The 20,522-nt window shown below is 37.9% G+C and overlaps 1 protein-coding gene across 1 annotated transcript; it reads right to left on the reverse strand.

The window, feature by feature from the left end:
* Window positions 1–15,044: 15,044 nt before the first annotated feature.
* LOC141251562 (uncharacterized) lies at window positions 15,045–17,994 on the reverse strand. Its single transcript, XM_073670355.1, has 11 exons — window positions 17,968–17,994; window positions 17,827–17,911; window positions 17,756–17,772; window positions 17,417–17,552; window positions 16,740–16,872; window positions 16,588–16,643; window positions 16,383–16,497; window positions 15,776–16,020; window positions 15,493–15,651; window positions 15,332–15,421; window positions 15,045–15,238 (listed from the first exon to the last, which is right to left on the reverse strand). Exons 1-11 carry the CDS (start codon window positions 17,992–17,994, stop codon window positions 15,045–15,047), a joined length of 1,257 nt encoding a protein of 418 aa, XP_073526456.1.
* Window positions 17,995–20,522: the final 2,528 nt, after the last annotated feature.

The following is a 20,522-nucleotide window of genomic DNA, read 5'->3' on the forward strand; positions in this document are numbered from 1 at the left end:
GACTTCTCCACCATAGCTTCACCACTCACGGAGCTTACCAAGAAGAACACACCATTTGTATGGGGCAAGGCACAAGAGGCTGCATTTGAAGAACTCAAGCTCAGATTGACCAATGCACCTCTCCTAGTTCTACCAAACTTTGCAAAACCATTTGAAGTAGAATGTGATGCCTCAGGTATTGGAATTGGTGGTATGTTGATGCAAGAAGGTAGACCCATATCTTTCTTTAGTGAAAAGCTCAAAGGTGTGTGTCTTAACTATTCTACCTATGATAGAGAGTTGTATGCACTTTTTAGGGTCTTAAAAACTTGGCAACACTATCTTTGGCCAAGTGAGTTTGTGTTACATACAGATCATAAGTCATTAAAGCATCTAAGAGGGCAAGATAAGTTAGATAGGCGTCATGGTCGTTGGATGGAATTTATAGAAACATTTCCTTACATAATCAAGTATAAGAAAGGAAAGGATAACATAGTGGCCGACGCCCTCTCTAGGAGACATACTTTGATTGTTCAACTTGATTCTAAGGTGCTAGGGTTCTCTTACATTAAGGAACTTTATGATTGTGATTCTGATTTTGGGGAGATCTATAGACATTGCCTAGCAAAAGGGTCCTATGATAAGTGTTTCTACTTGTTTGATGGATTCCTTTTTAGGGCAAGTAAGGTCTGCATACCTAAGTGCTCATTAAGGCTCTTGCTTGTTGAAGAATAACACAAGGGAGGTCTTATGGGGTATTTTAGCCGTGACAAAACCTATGCTATGCTTAGAGAACACTTCTATTGGCCTCATATGTTGAAAGATGTTGAGCATGTACTTAAAAGATGTTTAGAGTGTTTGAAAGCAAAGTCTAAAGTGAAACCACATGGACTCTACACACCACTACCTACACCCTCCTCTCCTTGGCTAGATATAAGTATGGACTTCATTGTAGGACTGCATAGGACTAGGAAGGGCCGAGATTCAATTTTTATGGTTATAGATAGGTTTTCTAAGATGGCTCACTTTATTCCTTGTCACAAAATTGATGATGCTTCACATGTGTCTACTCTTTTCTTTAGAGAAGTGGTGAGACTACATGGGATTCTTAGAACAATTGTGAGTGATAGGGATACAAAGTTCTTGAGTCACTTTTGGCGTTCTCTTTGGGGACAACTTGGTACAAAACTCTTGTTTTCTACTTCAAGTCATCCTCAAACCGACGGCCAAACTGAGGTTACCAATAGAACACTTAGTACCCTACTAAGGACAATCATTAAAATAACTTAAAGTCATGGGAAGATGTATTGCCACACACTGAGTTTGCATATAATAGGGAAAAACATTCTTCCACCACTCTAAGTCCTTTTGGATGTGTCTATGATCTTAATCCTTTAACCCCACTAGATCTTGTACCGTTTACTATGAAGGAACGAGTAGATTTTGATGCCAATAGACAGGTGGAGTTCATTAAGGAGTTACATGAAAGGACCAGGCTGAGGTTGGAGCAACTAGGGCATGATGTGGTTGCAAGGAACAACAAAGGAAGGAGAAGAGTGATCTTCAAACCGGGAGACTTGGTGTGGGTGCACTTGCGTAAGGAGAGATTCCCTACAAAGAGAGCCTCCAAGATAGCTCCAAGGGGAGATGGACCCTTCAAGATCCTAAGGAAAGTAGGTGACAATGCCTTTGTTGTAGACCTACCGGATGACTATGGTGTTAGTGCTACCTTCAATGTGGCTGATCTTACACTCTATGAATAACATGAGGGCACAACTCAAGATTCATGGTCGAATCCTTTCCAAGGAGGGGAGGATGATGGAGGACCATCCCTTGAAGACACACCATTGGAAGCACCTACCATAGAAGGTCCAATCACAAGGTCAAGAGCCAAACAACTACAAGAGTACTTAACCAAATTTGTCACTCAATTCAGCCTTCAAGGTACATCTATGAGAGTTGAGGACACATGGGGCAAAGCTAGGACTCTACTCACCTTTGAGTCCAAAGAGGTGGCTTGAAGACCTTACTATCTTTCCCATTTTAGCACTTAAGACAATTGCATTTTATGTTGTGTTTTAAGCCGTGTGGCTTCTATGTTTTTAAGACATTTAATGTGTGAAGACCAAGGGACCGGCTAGTCAACCTATTTAAGCCTCCCTTGGCATGCTATTTTCGGCTAGTTCAGAATTGCTAAAAACATTGTGTTTTTCTCCATTGAAAGAGAGCTTTTGAACTCATGTGTGTGATGAGCGGATTGCTTGCCTTACTCTAGATGATTTGTCTATGTCAAGCTTGGTAGTCTTGGTGTTTGAAAACTCATAGAGTTCCTCCTTGTGCCTCCTCCATGTGAAGGGTTGTATGATTGTGGTTTTGTGCAGCATTACAACTCGGTTCTAGGCCATCAAAGCCTTTGGTCTTGTTGTTGTTTGTACTTGGTTTCAATCATCATTTATCTCGTCCAATTGTCCTTTCAAATTCCGTGTTATTTGTAGCTTCAATTCTGTTTTTTAATCCGGATCTGTTTTCTAGGGTTGTCGCCCTTGTAGATTGTGTGTTGAATGCTTGTGTGTGTTCCAATTGAGGTCTAGATCGGTCATAGCCTATGTGAGGCTGCATCACAACATCTCAATTAGGTCATTACAACCATTAACAATCAATACAAACCCTTTCATCCACTTATACAACGTTTCCATCCTGCCGAACGCACTTACAATCCTATAAAACCAAACATCATGATTTTATATCATTTTCTTGTCAAGCATATCATAACAAGGAATAAATAACCATTTAAAACCAATAAAAATACTTACAAACCCCTAAAACACCTCTTTCATTCATTAAAACAACGTTTTCATCCTGTCGAACACACTTACAACCCCATTAAGCCTAGCATCATGATTTTAAGTGATTTTCTTGTCAAAAATATCATAAAAAGGCATAAATAACCATTTAGAACCAATACTTACGAACCCCTAAAATACCTCATATCATTACTTAGCTCCATTCATCACGATCTAGCCCTATGTGGCTCGTCACGACCTGTCATGGATCCGCTCGTCAGAAGCATGGTCCTTTTACTCGTCACAATTTTTCGCGTTGTCACTCGTCACGAGCTGGCCCTATGTGGATCGTCATGATTGATAGTGCGACGGTTAGAAAAAAATAAGTGCGACAGCTAGCCGGCCCGTATTAAGCATTCCTCTTTATGGAACTTTTTCATCCTTCATCTTTTCTCCTCATTCCTCCTTACAAAGCACTGACTCCTAATCAATATACGTTCCCCTTTGATTAGTTAATTTTTGTGAAGGGATCGGATCCACTATGAAAGCAACCACGAGATTAGTACATCCACGAGTTCGAGATGCATTTTCAAGGGTTCGTCAATGGTACGAGCTTGATTCGGGACGTATGAAGCAAGTGACCGTCGCTTTCTAATATTTAACCACTACAAATATATTTTTCTAGCGATATCTCTATCTAGAATCGTTGAAACTGAAGGGTAGACCAAACCTTCCATGTTTAATTGGATATATCCAACTCCATGGGTGAAACATCTTTTCCTATTTAGATATCTCCATTCCAAACGGATAATTATCAAAGATTCCAATCATTGGGTGATTGCCATAGTCAAAGGAGCTTCTTCATAGTCATGAACCTACAAACAACAAATATACACACAACAAGAAAACATATTGATAATGGATTCGACGCTTTATGACAATATAGGCAATGAGCCTTCATAAAACACTAAAAAAACATGAGAGTTAGTGGGGTTCGAACTAGATTAATGCGAAAATGAAGGATATATGAAGAATCGAAAGAAACGATAAAGAAACCCCTTCTTACTTAGCCTCCAACCATCAACCCGTCCCTTCATATAAGCATAGGCTTTGCAAGCTATGAACATGTGTTGGGGGAATTGAACCTTTTGGGAAGATTTATGTGAACTGGGTCTTCAATCTTCTAAGTGTTGGCATCAGAAACATTGATGTCACCTGGTGAGAGCTAATTTCTACTAGCTTTATTTGCACATTTTAGCAAATTTTTATAAGAGTTTTGAGTTATTTTACGGGAGTTGTATTGATCCGGACTTGGAAGTCGGGTATGGCATATTTGAGGATCTTTAAACCACTACTAGAAAATACAGGTTTAGTAAGGGTTAATGCGTCGCTCGTAGCTATGGATCATGCAACGGATAATGCTTTGTTACCGGCTACAAACTTTAGCAACATCAATTATTTCCACAACATTGGGCATTGCTAAGTATGACACTTTCTTTAGAGTGTTACTGTAACACTCCAAAATCAAGGTGTCACATCATCGTGAATCCCAACCGGAATTCACAACGCTAGAATAAAAACAAAGGCTTTAACTAAAAGATAGGTCGTAAACGGGTCACAAGTGGAATTACATAGTGTTCTACAAGGCCCATGTGGTCTAAGGACAAAAAAGGAAATAACAATAACCCAAAGAACTATCTAATCAACGTCGGTCGTCATCAATTTTTTTCATGTTGCTCCTGCGTATGCAGCTTTTAATACCTAGATGTCAAAGACAGAGCCAGCCATAACGGGTCGGCTACTAAACAAGAAAGATATCACATCAAGATCTCAAGTGAAAATACATAACAAACTAGAAGCTATGAAAAATACCAGTACTCATAGACTATAATAATATCAATCAACGCATTATTATTCAACACTCAACGTAGATCACTTCATTCATACATGCGGAAACAAAAGAGGTTAGTTGTTAGAAAGAAGATTGTACCACTTCTACCCCTTAGTTCCCAACCTAAGAGGGGTAAATTCCGCTTGTTGGAATATACCGGTTGGGAACGCTCGGGTTAACGTTCCACCTGGGGCACTTACTGTATATATGCCCTCACTTAGCTTTATAATATGAACGCTTTAAGTTAATGTTCCCCCTGGGATGCTTATTATATATATGCCCTCACTTAGCTTTATAATGAGAACGATTAAATATAATGTTCCCTCATGCGTTTAAATATGCGCATAGAAAATAGATGAACTTATACTCATACTAATTTAGAAAGTAGATATGCTTTTTGAACACTCAAATAAATATCAAACTAATTCAATAACTGAACAAGTTAAAGAAACTTGCCTGAAATCCTTGAAGTTCTAAGCGAAATTGCACGTTGTTATTCCGGAATAAAATCACTTATCAAGAAGAAACGCGACTTGTAGAACCACTAGTCACAACAAAGAATTCTCATTCGAAGACGGCCAAAATCAGTTTTGGGCTATTGGGACAAGAATATCTAGGGTATTTAGGTTTTAGTGTATATATATATAGGGAAGTGGGTTAATTAGGGCTTTACTTGGATTATGAGATTGGCCCAATAACTAACCAAACCTAAAAAAATACAGTTGAAGCTAATAATAAAATATAATAAAAATAAATACTAAAATAATTTAATTAAAATTTATGAGTATCACAGTTGTAGCAACATTATTAGTTACGATTCCTGTTGTGCCTATTACACGTAGTTGTCGGGGTTGTTATTCATGTTGCTACTCATGAATAGTGTGTTTCTCTATTTGTTAGACTTTCTTTGACACGTCTAAACGTCGACTACTATAAGCTCTTGACACTATAGTTGTAGCAGTCTTTTTAGCTAAGTCTGTTGCTATGTGTTTTGCAAAAGTGTCAATTTCTTAGCTCATTTTCATGGTAGCTGATATATTGTGGGTGTGTCACAATATGATAATCGCTATAAATGTTGTTATACATATATGTAGTCAACGTTGAAACGAAGCAGGAACTAATCGAGTCAATAAGAAGAGACCACTCACATCTCCATATTTGAAAAAAAATGGAGAAGGAGAGAGAAGGTAGAGCATGTAGACCCATGGCAGCATTGATGACACAGATGCTTCCCACCAAGTGTGACGATCCAAGTACTTACTACATTCCAAGTGCAGCTAGAGGATGGAACTTGTGTCCACTCGAAAGGTGTGATTGAAAACTTGCTAGTGAAGGTGGAGAAACTTGAATTCCCTGCAAACTTCTACGTTCTAGAAGTTGCCACCAATATAAATTCACCTATTATGTTAGGACAACCTTTTATGAAAATTGGTGGTATGAATATAGATCTAAAAAGGGGGAACTAGCGGAAGAAACTGATAGAGAACAAGCCAAGCTTGAGTGTTACGACATTATCTCCATCACTTGTATTCGTTATACGTGTTCACTACTATATGTTCTGAATTCTTTGGAGCATATGCATACAGATACAAAAATTGCTACAGTTAGGTATCAAAGGGATGGATCCTAAAACTTATCAATAAAAAGCTTAGGTAGTGATAGGATAGACATTAATGAAGACGACCCAGAAATTCTACATCACTCCTTACATTTGCATGATAAAAATGTGAATGAAAAAGACAACATAAATGATAATTTTATTGAAAACTTTGGAGTTCACAATGACAATAAAGGTTGGGAAGAACCCAATGAACCAAATGAACATCAAGATATATTTAGAATGAAGAGAGAGAGAGGCCAAAAGATAATGATTTGGACAGTGGCTCCATTCTATTTATTAGAGATGACATATCGCAGGTTTATATTTGTGATGTTGTGTAGTTACAAGTCAAGAGAGAGAGAGGCCCCTGATTCTTTCAAGTATGAGGGAGAGGATAAGACCTATTTCAAAAGATATGCTATCTTTATTCATGATGGTTTAAGGTTCAAACCTTTTCCAGTCATGGTTCATACACAAGTTATACAAGTGTCCAGGACCATGGAAGCCCGACGAGTCCAGTTAGATATGATTTATATCCTACATCAAGCGAATGACATTAACTATGTCGTTGACCGGGAGGTAACCAGATATTTTTATATTAGGATTAGATTAGTTTTAGGATATTTTTCTCACATTTACCTTGATTGTTTGGGTTTATGGAAATGAAGAAGGCATTCAAGTTCCCGCAAGGTCAATCCACTATCCTCAGGCGGGAGCAGTGTTCTAAAAATCTCGCCTAGGCCCCGCCTAGGTGCGTTTTTAGAACACTAGACGGAACATATGATGTAGATAAATATAGTGATGAGTTTGAGCTTGATGAGTCAGACATGGAGCAAGAAGTTAATGTTCATATTGAGGAGGACAATGAGAATGAATAGATGGAGGATTAGATTATATTTCTATTTTATTAAGTTAAAATCCGCGTTGAAAAATATAGGATTTTTTCTTGTTCTGGTCTTATAGATCTTCTTTATGAAAAATGCTATAAAGTCTCTGAATTTTAGATGATTAATTAGCAAATTATATGGTTATATTAAAACTAAATAGTTAAATTATGAATTACTATGAAAACTATAAATTCATATATTTCTATTTAGCTTTTCATATAATGAAATTGTACTAAAATTTAAAATAAGTGTTTTAATATTGGTCCGCCTAGGCTCCCGTCTAGACGCCTAGGCGCTAGTCCCCCCCCCCCCCACACACACACACCGCCTAGCACCCACCTAGCGTTTTTTAGAACACTGGGCGGGAGGTACATATCCTAAACTCTACGAGGGAGAAATATAAAAATAAAAACAAAGAGAAAAAGATGTCTTGAGCACAAGAAAGAGTCCAATTCCCTTTATCTCACCCTGTCGCCGCCATGCCCCGTTCCATCTTTGCATCGCCCCAAATGACGCGTCACCGCAACCTTCCTTCACTAGATCACCACCTTTTCTCCATTATCCTATATTATCACCATCCACTCATATTAACCCCCAAATCCATAGTTTCACCCTTTTTGCTTCCCAATTGGTGATTTTCACGAGTTTACTAAGAGTTCGAACTGAAGTCCGAGTTGTTGCCGCTTCGCCGAGTTTGACATCAGAGTTAGAGTACATTCCAAATGAAAATCGTCGTCCCCCGTGCCTAGTTTTCTATCGATTTCCGCGCTTCCCTATAGAAGTCAACTCGTGATCTGTGACCCGCAGCAGCGACACTGTTTCCGGAAAATTTTCTCAACCTAACTTGGTTAGCAGTGAGTACTCGAGCTTCTCTCCTTTTAAAACTTTCAATTTTTCATTATTGTGACTACAAGAGCTAAGAGGTGGTCTCCAAAGGAGAGAGATTTGATTAAGAAGTTGAAGGCTATCAAGAAGCTTGTTGTACCAAGAAATTTTATGAGTAGAATTGATTTATCTAAGATGGGTTTTAAATCCCTAGTAGACATGATATCTGATCATGGAGGTTTAGGATCGTTCTTGGATATGGAAGACTATGGTTACACCTCCTTCGCCATCCTATTTGTTGCTTCATTCCTCCTGAAAGTTAAGGTAAGTCCATAAGGGGACAAGGAAGTTACTTCTTGCCCATTCTATTATAAGAAAACCGAGTATGAGGTGTCGATAGTTGTGTTAAGAGAGAGTCTAGGTGTCACTAAGAATCCTACACTAGGTTGGTCTACATTTGAAGCTTTTGAACTGCTTGACATTCGGTTAATGGCCACACACGACATATTCAAGGAGAGCAATGATAACAACAACCAGATCACACATCCCCCTCTTCAATTGGCGTGCAAGTTGCTCACCACTAATTTCTTTGGCCACTCGAATGTCAAACGGTTATCCTAGAAACTAGTGCAACACCTGGTGCCTAACCAATAATTGACTATCACTCCCTTTTGGGAGACTTTATCTTTTTGGAGCTTATAGCTAGTGCAGGACCTAGCTAAAGGTCGAAAGATTCAGCAGACCACTCTTATGACTTCAATTGCAAAACACTATGGTATACACCTAGATTCGAGTAGTGATGAGGTCGAGCTAGCTGCATATGATGTTGTGCATTTGAAGCAAGTTGGCTGCCTTATTATTTGAAGTGACAATGTTATATTTTGGCTCTCATATAACTCCAAGTGCCACCAGGTCCAACTGCCTAGAAAATTTCCATTAGGACCATCTGTAAATGATTACTACATCAAATATATTATGCAGCCTTTAGAGACACAGATGCCAGATGAGTCAGATGAGAAGGGTATAACTCGAGGTCAATCTCGTCCACGCATTGATAAAGACGTCATGGTTCAGTTATTGACCGATGATCGTCCACATCATGACACGAGTTGCCTCAACGATCTGATTGAGACCGTGATAGCCTGTCGGGACAGACTTAAGGAGACGGTGATATGGATACATTGAGAGACACGTGAGCACATTGATGAGTTTCACAAACAATAGTTAGCGTCATGGTCCACCCATTTCTACTTTTGCTATATTGATGACTGAGCATTATCAAAGTATGGGGGATATTAGGAAGATTTCATTTTGACTTAGATATACTTTTTGTATCGTCTCGTTGTTTTGAGCAAGATTTGGTGTGGGTAGTTGTTGTTTGTTTTCGAGGTCATTGAGTTTGTTTTGTTTTTATAGTAGGATTATATGAATCGTATGCTTACCACGAGAGATGTACATGAGTAGCATGTATTTTCCAGTTCAATGTAGTTATTTTAGTAGTTATAAGCAGTATTGTCGAGAAATAAAATGTAAAAATATAATATTAAACAAACATGAATAAAAGGCAATGAAATAAAAAGAGTCATAAAAAGATGCTTTGACGCACAAAAACGTTTCACCTCTCAGTTTTGCCATCACTTCCACCATCTTTCCGCTTCTATTTCCACACCTAAAATCATAGCCTCCACCGATTAACACCATTCTAGCGCTGACGATGTCCCAATCACATTCTTTCCATGTCGTCGTATTTTTGGTTCTCTACCTTGGTCCTGGTTTCAAACCATCATCCACCATTTATTCACCGGTTTGCAAAAGTGAAAAATTTCTTACTAATCATGTTAATGTGTGTTCCCTAAGTACCGAAGCCGGTTTCCCACCAAAAGCACTTTTGCACCCCCACACCAAGATCGTCGCGGCCCGTGGACGAGTCTTAGTGAAGAAAAGCGTCTAGTTTGGTATCCCTTCGATAAATTCTATCACTTTATTTTATTTTCGCTTCTAAACCCCTTTTGCAAGATGTTTCTATGCTCTTCTATCTTTTTTCGTTTAAGTCCGAGATCTACATTGAGGATAATGCAAAAGTATTATAGGGAGAGTAGATTCATTATTGTATGTAATTCATTAGATTTTTTGTAGTTCTGTTGAGTCAGCATTTGAATTCCCAGATTAGAAATGTTTCGGTTTATATTTGTTCAACTTTTGTTGATTGAGTCTATAAATATGGCATTTACCTCGAGAAAAAATTGAAAAATTGAAAATCTAAAAAAGAAAAAAGCAAACAAAATTATGGGTGATTATTCATACAATAAGCATGTAACATGGACCGGTATAGACTAGTGCAATATGAGATTATGAGAGATGTCAGATTATGTGAGGCCCTTATAAAAGAAGAAGAGTGGAAAGGGAAAATCTTGAAAAGGCGCATAGACAAAATGAGTGAAAGAAGAAAAGAGTAATCTATAGTATTGATTTGTTAAGAGGGTTAGGATGACTAGTTGTTAGATTTTGCGAGTCATGTTTTCTCGTACATCCTGAGACATTTTGTATTACACGGTTTAGAGAGTTAGTTTTTACTTAGTCGGGATGATTAAAGGTCTAAATATGGGGGATTTGATGTGATCCAGTCATGATGGTTTAATTCACAAGATTTAGCACATATTTATGTTAGTTTTGAGCTATAATCATCGAGTTATAATCACCTGACGTATGAAAGAGATTATTAAAAATTTAAGGGTTTTTACACACTTTTGAGAAGATTAGAGATTATCCGTCAAATGAGCTACAAGATAATGAACTTTCCAGAAATAGTAAGTTGACGTGTAGCTGCAAGAATAAGGAAAGTAGACAGAGAGGTCGTTGCACCCCATGCAAATATTGCCCACTGCACCCAGGTAGTTGAAGAAGATTAATTTGTTTTCAGAAATCGCTGATGTAGTTAATGGAGTTAAGAGAATTTCAACATAACTACATCGTCGTGCCCCGCGTCAGATCTGTTGTGCCCTGTGTCTACCAGAAGGAACATCCAGTTCTCGTTTCACCTAGCGAGTCCGAGTTTAATACTATTATTTCCCTTTTTTAGTTGTTAAGATTTGTTTTGAAATATTTTAATTAGTTTAGTTTCTAGGATTGAATTAGGTTAGATTGTATCTTGTATAGGGACCGTTCTTCCTATGAGATCAGAGTTACGCAATTCGGCTAGTTAGTTTACTTTTTCCCATTTTGCTTAGTTTCCATGGCTATGAGGAACTAATTTTCCAAACATTGCTTTGCTTAACAATTGAAGTTTATACTGAGTTTCCGTTTTCGTAAGTATTTCTCTATCAGTTCTTAATTCCATACATGTTATTTGGTGCTTCTCTTGATTATAAAGTTGATTGCTTTATGTGCTTTGTTAAACAATGAACCTAGCCTAGTTACATATTTCATACTATTATCCAAGTAATACAAGCTTTAATGTGATCAGTCCTGGTTGCGTGCATGTTAAAGTAGGGAGTTGCATACATAATTGGAACTTGTCAGTTCTGGTTGCGTCTTTTTCCATTGTGCATTCTAATCATAGATCGGGAACCATAGATATAAATAAGCATAACATAGGAATTAAAGTTGATAGGTGAGAAGACATACAAGGATCGAAATTATTATGATGCATAAATGGATTTGTTAAGTGAAACAATACTCTTCACAAATTGATAAAATCAAAAGTTATTTTTCGCATTCAAATAGCCAAAAACCCCATGTCTAAGTTTTCTACTAAAAGTTATTACCTTTTCCTTACTATCACAGTTCTCTGTGGGATTGACCCTTACTACTTTCTCATGTATTCAATATTCTAAGGAGAATATAATTTGAATTGTGTGTATACCGGCATTCGACACCACGTCAGGCAACCTTTTATTAAAATTGATTTTATGAATATAGATGTAAAAGGGGGGAAACTAATGGTAGAGACTGATGGAGAACAAGTCGAGTTTGTTTTTTTGCGACTCGTTCCCCATAAAATGTAATTCATTGTACAAGGTCACTACGTCTATTCTATATACTTCGGAGCAGATGCATACAGATACAACAAGGTCACATTTCCTTTCACGACGCACTCATACACATGATCGTTGCAACCCCCATTGGTTACCACCTCCCCAGTATTCGCACTCGCGCACCCGTGATGTTGGCCGTGACTACATTCCTCCGGTCCAACGAGGCACCCCCAATTTTTCGGATGCCAGGAGATCAAGGTTAAGCTTGACCCTTTTGATGGCAAGTATGATGTCGGTCGGTTCCCTGAGTGGCGTCAAAGTACGGAGTATGCGCTATCTCATTGTCGTTATGAGGATGTAGAGAAGGTTGAGATTGCCACATTGCATTTTGTTGATTTGGATCATTCTTGGTGGCATCGATTCATGCTCGTCGTGGTCTTCCACCGGTGGATACATGGAACCACCTCATGTACGTGATGACCAAGCGATATGTGCCAGAAGATCACAAGGAGACAATGCGTGTCAAGCTTGCTCTTGCTACCCCCAAGACACCTTTGGAGTTCTTCTCGGAGCTCGAGGATCTTTTGCACAAGGGCGTCGTCCAAGCCGGGCGCACCGCCTTCCGTACCATGTTCCTCCGCGGACTTGAAGAGGAAATCCGAGACAAGGTTTGACCATTGGGAATCAAGGATCCCACTCGCCTAGCTCACACCACCATGGACTTCTACGAGAAACAACAACGTGCGCGTCAAAGGCGGGCGACATGGGCTCGGACCACACCAAGGTATGTTCCTAACTCTCTTCCTCCTAACCAATTTGTTTCTTCGCAGGCCTGTCCCTCATTCCCATCTAGTCCAGTGGCTCCAAGTTGCATTTTCTTGTGCTTCAGATAATGACCTGGAGAGTACTTCTCATCAAAAAAGTAACAGAGTCCTTTCGCATGCCTTTTGTTCATCTATTCTTGAGATTAAAAAAATTCCTTCACATAGATTCCACAGGTTTCATCAGTAACAAACCTTTTTGATTCATCCGAACCCTTTCCTTGGTGTGAAATTTTGTTTGCCATAACTGAACATTGAGTTCTGGTTAGAGAATGATTGACGAGGATGAGCCGATTCACATAACTTTCCCAACAAGAAGCACCTGCGTATCGATTTCGGATCAAACATCTGAACGTGCATTTCCGTCTCTTTATTCAGTCCAGCCAGGTAAAAACTAACTGAATAGGCTTCCGGCAACTAAACATGCGTCAGAATTGCCCCGAATTTGTTGTTGTGCTCCATAATCTAGTCAGTTCGTGTAAATTCTTCAGATCTTACCTTGGCTCGTCAAGAATTTCACCAAAACGTTCAAGAACAAGCAGTTTGTATCTGTTCCACTTACTTAAGTAAGTGGATCATCTAAACATCCACCTATTTATGCTAGCTTGCAGTGATATCTTCAAAGTGCATAGAGGCAAGTTGAATCTTCAAATCATCTAGAGTACGATCAATTGCAAAGAATTGATAACATTTAAACATCCAGTCCTTGACATTTCCTCCAGTGAATCATGGAAAATCAAGTCTCAATTGACGAGTGAAGGCACTGTATGGAACCAGATTGATTCCAGGATGACGAGCGTCTATTTCCATTGCTCTTGCGTGCCTCTAGCTTGTACATGTCTCCGTCAAATCCATTTCTTGGAAACTAGAGTGAGATCTGCCGATGCACTTGTATGTTGATTACTGGCACACAAGTTCTTGATCGCTTCAAAGACTTCTCTGATCCTACCATCCAAGCCATCTGTTAACTTGTCTATCCTTGCGGCAATCAGAAGTTCTAGCTTCGAAGACAATGTCTCCTCCACTTTCTTCATATCTGCTTTGATTGTTGCCTTAGCTCTAGTATATGCCATTTTGGTGAGTACGTTGTTTCGTTGAATAATCATGCTCACAAATCTATCGACACTCTATGGATTGAAAGAGTGCCACACAGATAGAAGGATCAAACTACTGTGGATGATTAATTGAGAGCAAGAGAATGAAAATGTGTTTGGATATATTGGCTTTCCAATTACATTGATCATTCTCTGACATCCACGTGTCTCTTTTCCAGCAATATTACAACGGTCATTTAACAGAATTTAGTCTATTCTTCATGTATTAGTGTGTGGTTGGTTCGAAAGAGGAATTGAACAATGAAGAAGGAATTTGAAGGAGTCAAAGGGGAAGGCCGGTTCGAAGGAAAGTTATAAATTGAGAGTGAACATGCCAAAATCCACTAAACCGGTCAAATGTGTGAAAACTTGTTGAGTATTATTGTAATCATAACTTAATCGTCATTTTGACTGATTAGTGTCATGAGTGATCGTCTGCCAACGGAATGCATTTAAATGGAGAACACAAGTACTTAATTATATTTTCTCCGTCTTATAATGATCTTCCCATTACTTTTAGCTCATTTACCGATGCGAGTTTTCCTTGCAAATATCTCAAAAAGTACATTAATAAAAAGCATAAAATTTGGATATTATTATAGTACTCGCCGAGACGAATAAAACAAGACTACACATGACTATTTTTTTCTATATATATTGAGAGAAATTGAAAAAATTCTCTACAAATGTGAATAGTGTATAAAAATAAAATGGGAAAATAATTATGGGATGGAGGGAGTACAACAGATAATTTAGGGCAAATAGATCTATATAATGGCGTTTTATGCAATCAGTCCTTCCAGAAAACTATAGCTTTTTTCATTTATTTACAATTCAAATTGAAATTTTAATTAAGAATCATACTTTCTCATCTTTGTAAAATAAGATAGCATTGCCTTTTGCATTTGACATGAATGCTAGTTTATCTTAAACAAGAAAAAACCTCTTGAGATTTAATTTGTGCGGCCGGATGATCTTCTCAATCTAGATGTTCAACAACTTAGGTATACAACTGATCCAACATGAAACAAAGCCCAATAACATGAATCAATCGTTCCAATCCATGACATAGCCCAACTCTGGTCTGCTATAACAGATCTTTGTATAACACTATTGAAGACAGAGATTCTTGTGTTTGATTCAGCAGTATTAATCTTTCATGAACAGTATGAGGTTACCCCCGTCTGTCTTCAATCATCATCAGAGCCCCAAGCATCATCTTTTAGCTTCTGCCTGGCAATAATGCGCTTCTTCCTCGCTTCTTCTACCCTCTTTGATGCATCCGACCCTGCACTTACAGGAAGCTTCATTCCCATTCCATGGGCAATTAGCCTTTGCGCCGTTCTAGCTGATGTTTGAGGCCTTTGTTTTGGAGGTTCCAACTCTGCAAATCATAATTCAGTGAAGATCAAAGCTTTGTATATCAGACTAGATTCTATATCACACACACTAAATACTAAAAATGATAGATATGAACCTCGACCAGTAATGGAGCCTATCAAAATGTCATCTTCCTCCAGCAAACGCACAGAGAATCCACAGTTTACACTTTTGTAGGCCTCAATTGCTGCAGGAAATGATTTTCATATACCCAAATGAGACCAAATTACAAGATTTCAGCAGAACTTAAAGGCATACCAGTTGATGGTGATCGAAACACAGCCAATGCAACTGTATCATTAACCCAACGGATTGCAAATTTGTCTTTGAAGTTGCTGAAAATATTCTCCAAGTTCATTGTATTATAACTTGGTTTAAAGCCATCCAGAACAAGAACATGACGCGTACCATAAGACACTGGAATCAGAATAGTAAAATTGTATCATTAAGGCTTCGAATTGCTAGCTAACTTAGAGAAAATATACAAAAATTTAAATCATATTTTACGTAATCAGAAAATATGCAGATAAGGAGAACTCACAATTTTTTACTGTTAAATCTTGCTTAGTGGTGTCATCAAACATCTGATGCTCAGAATCACAATTAGTGGATTCTTCTGCAAGTTGATCAGAATATAAAGCTTCTTTATTGTATGAAAATGTTCCTCTTCCACGCCGTTTTGGAATCTCCACAGCATCCTGAAGAGATATTTTTGACACTTCTGGTAATTGTTGTGCAGGAAATAGTTCATCTGGTTCAGCATCTGCTCTAGTTTCCCAATCTGCCCTTTCAACCAAACAAAACATAACAAAATAATGTTATTCTAAATAAAGTATACAACAAAATTAGCTCTTTAGGCAATAAATTGAGAAGATTTGAGAAATTTCCCTGTTTTGTACCCGAAAAGAGACCAGAAAAGGACTAAAAATATACTGAATCATCTAACATTGTTAATCCAGGAAACTACTTATTACCTTCAAAGACAACTAAGTCCATAATCCCATAATAGGCTTTACAATTAAAACAAATCAACATCTAAACTAGTCGGAAAATCAGTCAGCAAATACGCTTCAGGAACATTTCATATCATTAAGAAAATCATTAAACAAGAAGAAGAAGACAGGAGTGTAATTTAGTAATCCCAGCACATTCGAGTGATTTTTGCTTGATTTAAACCAGGAAGAAAGAAATCACCATCATCTGAAGAAGCTTCATCCGAATGCCCCTTGCCAATTGATGATTTGGTAATTGTATCCAGATCACCTTCAAAGAACAATCACAGACATACATTTATTTAGACCAAACCTAAACACAGAGGTATATAAAAGAGTATGTCAGAAGATGTAAACAAACCATCATTTGCCGAAACGTCTTTGGTTGAGCAAGAACTCCCAAATGATTCACCTTCACTAAAATATCACAGGAAAGGAAAAGCAAGAGGGCAGCTTATGCAATACTCTTCGATTTCGATAAAAAGAAGCAACGGAGAGAGTGAGAATACTGACAGTGAAGCTTGATTTAGAGGAAGAGGGTTTAGAGCACGGTTTGCTACTTCTGGATCTGTACCTTCCATTACTATCTTGAAAACCAAGTTTGGGTGAAGGGTAAAACAATATATTAGCAATCTAAGACATGAAACTATGTATAATCAAATTTACGTTTTCAGTGAAGGAAATTCCAATCAATCTCAACTATAGAAACCAAGTAGGGAACTCAGATAATCAGATATAAAGAACAAATTTTTCAGATTTTCCACTTTATAGCAGGACCAACCAAGTCAGAAGTCAGAGAAGATTACTCAGTAGTAAACATGTAAGAAAAGATAAACGAAGCAAGGCTGAAAGAATTGAGAAAAATCGTCTCTATTCACAGGACCTATCCGGCGAACAGCCAAATCTCAGAACAATCCTATCTAGCAAAGTCAACCAAGTAAGGAAGAGAGATCATAAAGTTGCAGGATTTCACCTCCCAAAAGATTAAAAAAAATACAGGCAACCCCCATGCAAACATAAACATCGACACAAAATTAACACCCAATTTAAGAACCCCTATAGGATACAAGATGAGAAAAAAAACCTGCAATTAGTTCTCCAATAGCACGAATTTCAGTAGTGGAGATAGATGAATCAATCATAAAAAACGATCCAGTATGCGATTTCATGTGAGAATTACAAGTATGTACCTGCAGATTTAGTAAGTAAAGATATTGGATGGGGGGCTAGATTGATAGAAGGGGCCGGATGTGGGCAGAACGGTTGCGAGCGGTTAGTGGCTAGAAGTTCCAGGTGAGGTGGTATCGCGGCAGGGCTGGCGAGCGGCTATTGAATTTTATTTCGTTGTATGAGAGCATAAAGTTATATCGCGTGATGCTCCTTAATTTTTTTTTAAACTTTGTATGGGATCGTTTTAATAAAAAAAAGTTTAACATTCATGTTATGTTAATTCGAAGGTTCAATTTCAAGTGTAGCAAGATGATTTACAATTTGACTGACCTCCCTAAACATATAAGAGAAATAGAAACCGTAAGAGAATGCAAATCTAAAAGAATATCGGCGATAATTATTTCGATCTTTTAAGTACACGAACACCTACCTTTAAGAATATTAATTAGGCAAAGGTTGTCTCCTTCAACTTCAATAAAGGGTATATTGAGTTGTCGGGTATTTTTTATTGTTAACTGCAACACAAAAGCTTTTGCGTACAAAACTAAGATTGAGTTTGCTTTTTTATTACCCAAATATAAGACGTCACTTTTGTCATTTCAGATGATGAATCCAATAGTTGTAGTTCCATTCAAAGATATTTCAATATCAAAGTTAATCTTAACACAATTTGGTTTAGGTTTTGTCCAGCTGATATATTTTACCTTATGAGGTGGTACGTTGTAGACCTTCTACAAGTGTGAGTCAAAATCATCCAGTAAGTTCTTACTACTACTCCAATTGTTTCTACGTGTCTTAATGTATTCTGGCAGGTCCTTAATTGTGTCGTTAAAGTTTGTATAGAAGAGGTTTTGGTTCCTTGAAATTCAAATATCTCATGTGATCATCAGAATAACCATCTCTTTTTACTTAATTTATCTCTTATTTCAGTTAGAACTTGTCGAGGTTTCATGCCAGTCAAACTTATTTGAGACATAATATTCGCACTATAAGGATTTTGGATTCAAATTTAACTTAATGAATGGGGGCTTTTGAAGAAGGGTGGATCAAGTCTTCCATTGGATTTGTGCACGTATCACACGCTAATGGACATGGATATGTTTTGAAGGAGTTTGGTTTTAGTGGGCAATCCGCTCATGATTAGTTTTCATAAAAAAATCACCTCTTGGTAAATGTCGAGCTTCAAAATCCAAGAGTAAAGATCATTTGTCGAACTAGAATCATTAGTGAGTAGCTCATATGCTAAAGAGGTTGTGAACCATCCATTCCGGTTCGATTTCCAATAGAGTCAATCTGCAATATTGTTACTTGGACGAGGGGAAGCCATAATTGATATAACCACTGCCAAGTAATCAGCCAACCAATGAAAATTAAGGATATGAGGCACACGGATTGGAGATTAATCCGGTTTATTTTCATCTCCTTAAATACCCACAAACTCAAAATTTATTGCAGTGCATTTACTCCATCTCAACCATAAACACACAAAAAATAGGGCACATTGTCGAGTCCTCATGTCTTCAGACAACAGATTAAATGCTCCCCCTTTTTATCTTAATGAGCCAGTGGGGGCATGGAGCTTCTTCCTGATCTCAATGAGCCAGTGGGGGACGTGGAGCTTCTTCCTGATCAACAACACACTCAGACAACAAGTCCTCATGAGACAAAGAGGACACGACTCAGCAATAGCCAACTAATTGAGATTTTGTTACGGTTGATGAATGGAGCAAAAGATGGCAAACTGCGTAAAGGGGCAATCACACAAGCTGCACATGAGTCCAATTTATCAACAAGGTGCATAAGCAAGCTATGGAACAAAGCTAAGAGACAGAGAGAGGTTGGACAAGGGTACGATGTCAGTACAAACATGCAAAACTGTGGCAGAAAAAGGATTCAAGTATCAGTTGAGAATATCACATCTATAAACATGGGGGACAGATCATGTATTCGAGATTTGGCTAGCAAGCTAAACCTTCCTAAGACAACGGTTCATAGGATGATTAAAAGAGGGATTATCAAGCCACACACAAATCCTCTTCATCCAGGTTTGAAGGAGGACAACAAAAAAGCCCGATTATCATGGATTCTCAGTCTATTACAAGGAGATACAGCAGAAAACAAGTCAACCTATCACCCAATGTATGATTTCATCCATTTAGATGAAAAATTGTTCTATTTGAGTAAGAAGACAAACATATGCTATTTAGCTAAAGGGGGGAAAGGACAATACAGGTCTGCAAGCTCAAGTAAATTCATACCAAAGGTCATGTTCACATCATGTGTGGCTAGGCCAAGATACAACGCACAAGGGGAATGCACTTTCGATGGAAAGATAGGTATTTTTCCATTTACATTCAAAGAGCCAGCAAAAAGAATGTCCAAAAATAGAGACAAGGGGACCATGATCACAAAGATTGTTGACTTTGTCAATCAGAAAGTAACAAGAAGTATGCTAATAGATCAAATTATTCCTGCTATCATAGCTAAATGGCCAAGTGAAGGGGACACAAGACAATCTTCATACAACAAGACAATGCTAAAGCACACATTACTTAGAAAGATAAACAATGGCAGGAAGTGTATCAACCAACCATGTTTCACTTTTATTCTTATACAACAACCACCTAACAGTCCAGACTTAAATATTTTATATTGGGTTTCTTTTGAAGCATACAAACATTAATGCATAAAAAAATGCCTAAGGATGTTGATGGTATGTTAGATGTTGTGCACGAAGCTTTCTATGAACTGGACCCATAAACATTAAGTAGTGTATGGGTTACACTTCAACATGTCATGAATGAGGTACTCAAGGATAAAGGAGGAAACAGTTATGATTTGCCTCATGTCAATAAGAAGAAGATGGATGCAAATGGCACACTAAATGCATATGTTAAGGCACCTCAGTGGGTAGTCAGACAAGCATGGAATATAGTGCATGTCAATTCTCAACATCAAGCAACAAATGAGCAATTGAATCAAGACATTGCATATGAGGAGCAAGAAGTGACAGAAGAAGACCATGACTTACAAGAGGATTAAGAATATAAGGATTTCATTCCTTTTTTGTTTATTTGACAAAAAGGATTAATATCCTTTAGCTATATTTTGGGGATATTTTTGGTA

Source organism: Phyllobates terribilis, unplaced genomic scaffold (genome assembly GCF_046119375.1).
Source record: "Phyllobates terribilis strain yellow unplaced genomic scaffold, ASM4611937v1 Scaffold_7184__1_contigs__length_39421, whole genome shotgun sequence".
NCBI lineage: Eukaryota > Metazoa > Chordata > Amphibia > Anura > Dendrobatidae > Phyllobates > Phyllobates terribilis.